This window comes from Pistacia vera, unplaced genomic scaffold (genome assembly GCF_008641045.1).
Source record: "Pistacia vera cultivar Batoury unplaced genomic scaffold, PisVer_v2 Contig106, whole genome shotgun sequence".
NCBI lineage: Eukaryota > Viridiplantae > Streptophyta > Magnoliopsida > Sapindales > Anacardiaceae > Pistacia > Pistacia vera.
This window is the reverse complement of record NW_022195093.1, coordinates 880,334-884,911: the sequence shown is the minus strand read 5'-3', so window position 1 is coordinate 884,911 and position 4,578 is coordinate 880,334. Positions and strand designations below refer to the sequence as shown.

Here is a 4,578-nt window from a genome sequence, read left to right as displayed (position 1 = left end):
AATGGGTAAGTCTACAGTTTGGGTGCTGGCCTGATTCAGAACCTTCCAGCTTTGATCCAGCACACAAGACCTGTGAAGGACGAACAAACGCCTAGAAGCATCGATTATTTTATTTATTTTTATTATAATTTCATTAACTTTACTCAGTGGGTCCTTGCAGAGATTTTACGAATTGTGGGAGTGGTATACTCAAGGACACGTGTCATCAACTTCAACCAAAAACTTCAATTGGGGACAAAACTAATGAATGAACAGTAAGCTTTGTGATTGGTTAATGGTTACGCTGTGTCTTTTGTGTGATTTTTCAAGGTAGAAAATGAGAAATTTGTGGGAAACCATTTCGAAGTTTGAAGCGAGCAAACAACAACAGAGAAAAGCGAAAATAAAATAAAATACAGAAAACCTAAAAAGGACTATAAGAACAAATCCTTTTTCTATTTTTCCTTCTATGAGAAGTGTCATAGGAGGGTTCTTGTGAGAAGATTTTAGTCCTGATTTTGTTCATATAAGAGCCTTCTTTGTTTGTTTTTTGGGTTCAAAGAAGGCTCTTCTCTTCTTCTAAATAATTATCCGAATATTGTTTTCTTTTTTATTTTCTGGGTGATTTTAAGAAGATGATAAGATGGTGGATATCTGCTTTGCAGTTAACAGAGTTGTTTGTGAGTTCTATGGTGCATTTGTTATATGGGTTTTATATATTTAGCTCAGCCGTGGCCGGTGATCTCTCTCAGGCTTTCAATGAATGTTTTTTCAAGTCTAACGTCAATGTTCTTGAGGTTAAACAAGAAGAGACGAAAGATACAACCACAATCGATCCTAATGCTCTGCCTCCCATTGTTTTAGTCCATGGAATCTTTGGATTTGGCAAAGGGGTATGTTATTTATTATTTCTTTTATCCATTTATTATAAAATGATATACCCTTTAGATTCATTCATTTCCTGAACTGTGCGTTTTGTTTTCTGATAACAGAGATTGGGTGCTCTATCATACTTTGCGGGGGCGGAGAAAAAGGATGAGAGGGTTCTCGTGCCGGATTTGGGATCTTTAACCAGCATATACGATAGGTATGTCGCTTTTGATTAATTTATTATTATTGTTGTTATGTGTCTGTTTATGCAAGTTTCCCTTGTTCCTAAAGCCTTTTTTTTTTAGGGCTCGCGAGTTGTTCTATTATTTGAAAGGCGGGCAAGTCGATTATGGTGCCGAACATAGTGAGGCTTGTGGGCACTCGCAGTTTGGACGGATTTATGAGCAAGGTTGACAAATTTTCTCTCTCCCCTGTATTTTTTTTTAATTTTTCAACGGTTCAGCTCGATTTTCGTTTATTTTGTTTTAGACAAATTTGTTTTTTCCTTTTACTCTATCATCCCTGATTTTGTTTTAAAAGGATAGGGAGTGGGTCATTGCCCAACGGTCATCCCTGATTTGATTGCAACTGTGTGCAGGTCAATATCCTGAATGGGATGAGGATCATCCTATTCATTTTGTTGGGCACTCAGCCGGTGCTCAGGTTGTTCGTGTTTTGCAGCAAATGCTTGCCGACAAGGTTAGTTCAATGGGTTCATGTTATCACACAATAGTAAATAATTGTTTTTTTTTTTTTTTTTTCAACTCTTTTGGTTTATATATTGAGTTATGTGTTCATAATGTTTTTTAGGCATTCAAAGGGTATGAAAACACTTCAGAGAACTGGGTACTGAGCATTACATCCTTGTCTGGGGCATTTAATGGGACTACAAGAACCTACTTAGATGGGATGCAGTGAGTTCCTTTCAAACTTTTTCTAATATTACAATGAATTCCCTGAGTTCTGGATGTAGGATAGTAAATTTTGATATGAGAACGGCAAATTGTGAATGCTGAAGTACAATGATGATAAACTAATGAATGAAAATATGTTTCTGGAGGATCTCAGTTGAAGGTTACATTTAAATTTCTATTTAGTTATATGGTCATATGTCAGCAATTGTTACTTGTTAATGAGTTTTGAGAATTTCCGAGATGATAAGGTTATTATTGTATAGTATTTATGGCATTTGTTCTTTCAATACTGTATTCCAAATCATTTTCCATGGCTAATAATGTCTAATGTCTAACTCTGCTGCTGTGGTGTGGTTTCAAACTATTACAGACCAGAAGATGGAAGAAGCTTGAAACCCATATGTCTGCTTCAGCTGTGCCGCATAGGAGTTATAATTTATGATTGGCTTGATATTCCCTGGCTTAAGGCATATTACAATTTTGGCTTTGATCATTATAATATGACATGGAAGAAAATGGGTATTCGGGGTCTTGTTGATTGCCTCATGGGAAATGCAGGCCCATTTGCTTCAGGAGATTGGATTCTCCCTGATCTTACAATTCAAGGCTCATTGCAGCTCAACTCTCATCTGCATACCTTTCCCGACACATACTATTTCAGTTACGCAACCAAACGTACAAGGAAGTTTATGGGTTTCACAGTTCCTTCTAGTATACTTGGAATCCATCCATTGCTCTTTATCAGAGTATTGCAGATGAGTCAATGGCGTCATCCTCCAGATGTTCGTCCTCCTTACAAAGGCTTCAGGTATGTTATTTTTTTAAACAACATTGGCTGACATGTTAACATAGTTTATATATACAATATTCTTTTAAAAGGTTTTTTCATTAACTTAAGTTTTTATCCTTGTTAATTTTTTTTGGACTTTGACCTTATGTTTGTTTGAATCATTTTATTTTTTTTAGTTTGTTATGAAGTGATATTAGGGCCAAATGCCACTCTGAAGTATTTTACAAGTTTTTCCAATATAATTTTACGGAAGTCTTTAGATTTTTGAACTTTTGACCGTTTCCTTAGTAGTGCATAACACTTTTGCAAATTTGGGAGGTTAGGAAATTAAATTAAATTTAAGTGTGATTCATGTGCAGGGATGAGGATTGGTGGGACAATGATGGAGCACTGAACACCATATCTATGACTCACCCTCGTCTCCCAGTTGAACACCCCAGCCAATTTGTTGTCAATGATTCAGACTGTCAGCCGTTGCAGCCGGGCATCTGGTTAGTTAACGTTCACTTACTATATTTACCAATAAAATCTTCTTAATGCGCCATCTGCTCGAATTTGATTGAAAATTATGGTCACATTTGAAAGCATTGACTAAGAGTTGTGATGTGACCTTACCATGAAACTGGTATTACTAAATGCAGGTACTACAAGATTGTTGAAGCTGATCACATATTATTTATAGTGAATCGGGAAAGAGCAGGTGTTCAATTCGATCTGATATATGATAGCATTTTTGAGCGATGCAGAAAGCATGTGTTTAGGAAGACTCCACTAACTGTACCAAACGAAACCCACTAGTAACATAGGATCTGTTACTCTCACACTTACCCTACAATTTGAAGAGAAAATTATAAGGAAAGCTGAGTTATATTTCTCACATTAAAATTTCCCCTTGTGAATGTAAATTTCCACACCCATTTTCATTTTGCTCTTTTATTTTCTTGTGTCATCATGTCTAGATTGTAGAACTGTGAGAGCTAGCAGTTGCTTTGGTTTTTCCATACCAATGTTAGGTGATCTATATTGGAAACAAAGATTCTTGCACATGAATACGTTGAATTTATTTTTGATTATAATACTGTGAACTTTTATTTTCCATTTCCGACAGTTCATTGCCTCTTTTTGTGAGTGTTTATGGGTATTTCATTTTAAAAGGTGTGTTGTAATTGTACAAATTGAGTAGAGCTCAAAATTGCACTATCAGATGGTAATTGGTTTGACTTGCACGCAACGCATCTATCAAATTTATAAGAATTGGGTAGGATTTTGGTATGAATAAAGCATGCAAATGGCAAGTGTTTTGTAAATAAGTGAACCAAATCGCATAACAAGTTAACGTACACGAAATAATACTTTGTTCTGAAGCAACGTTTGCTCCCAACATGGGCACCAGTCACCAGCTACAATTCTTGATTGCTTAAGAAAGAGTAGAGACTCAAGTTTGGGCCAACAGAACCATGACTCTTCCAGTTTGACTTTGTCTGGAGGTTTTGATGTATGTAGTACTTTTGTGGGTGAAGGTTTAATGATACAAGAGGGAAGTTCTATACGTGCAATAAGAAAAATTGTTAAGATACGACTAATTTGGGTTGTGCTATAAATGCCTTGACTAAACTTAATTGTCGATGGAGGATAAATTTCAGTTTTTGACCGCTCCAAATGTTATTTCGATATGTTTCATATATGAGCCCCTTTAAACCATTGTTTTAAAAATCGGATTGGAGGGCAAACCGCTTTGATGGTCGGGTCACGGTTCAACCGGTCTAATCGATTGGACTGCTGATTGGATCGGTGATATCATCATACATCATGATGACATCATCATATTTTAAAAAAAAATCTTTTTTTTTTTAGATTTCTATTTTTCAATAAGACAATAACAACTTAATTACTGTCCAACATGATTCAAAGTTCAAATTCAACAACAATTCTAACATCATTTAAGTATTTAACAACAATTCAAAGTTCAAATCCAAACATAGTGTTGTATTTACATATCAAATTACAAAATACATAATAATTAAT

At 35.4% G+C, this 4,578-nt stretch overlaps 1 protein-coding gene across 1 annotated transcript; it reads left to right on the top strand.

Annotated features, from left to right (window-relative positions):
• The first annotated feature begins 320 nt into the window (after positions 1-320).
• Positions 321-3,655, top strand: LOC116130320 (lipase-like). Its single transcript, XM_031416070.1, has 8 exons — positions 321-872; positions 972-1,066; positions 1,155-1,258; positions 1,448-1,548; positions 1,660-1,763; positions 2,134-2,571; positions 2,913-3,044; positions 3,195-3,655. The coding sequence occupies exons 1-8, from the start codon at positions 615-617 to the stop codon at positions 3,349-3,351; spliced, it is 1,389 nt and encodes a 462-aa protein (XP_031271930.1). The 5' UTR covers positions 321-614; the 3' UTR covers positions 3,352-3,655.
• The last annotated feature ends 923 nt before the right edge of the window (positions 3,656-4,578 follow it).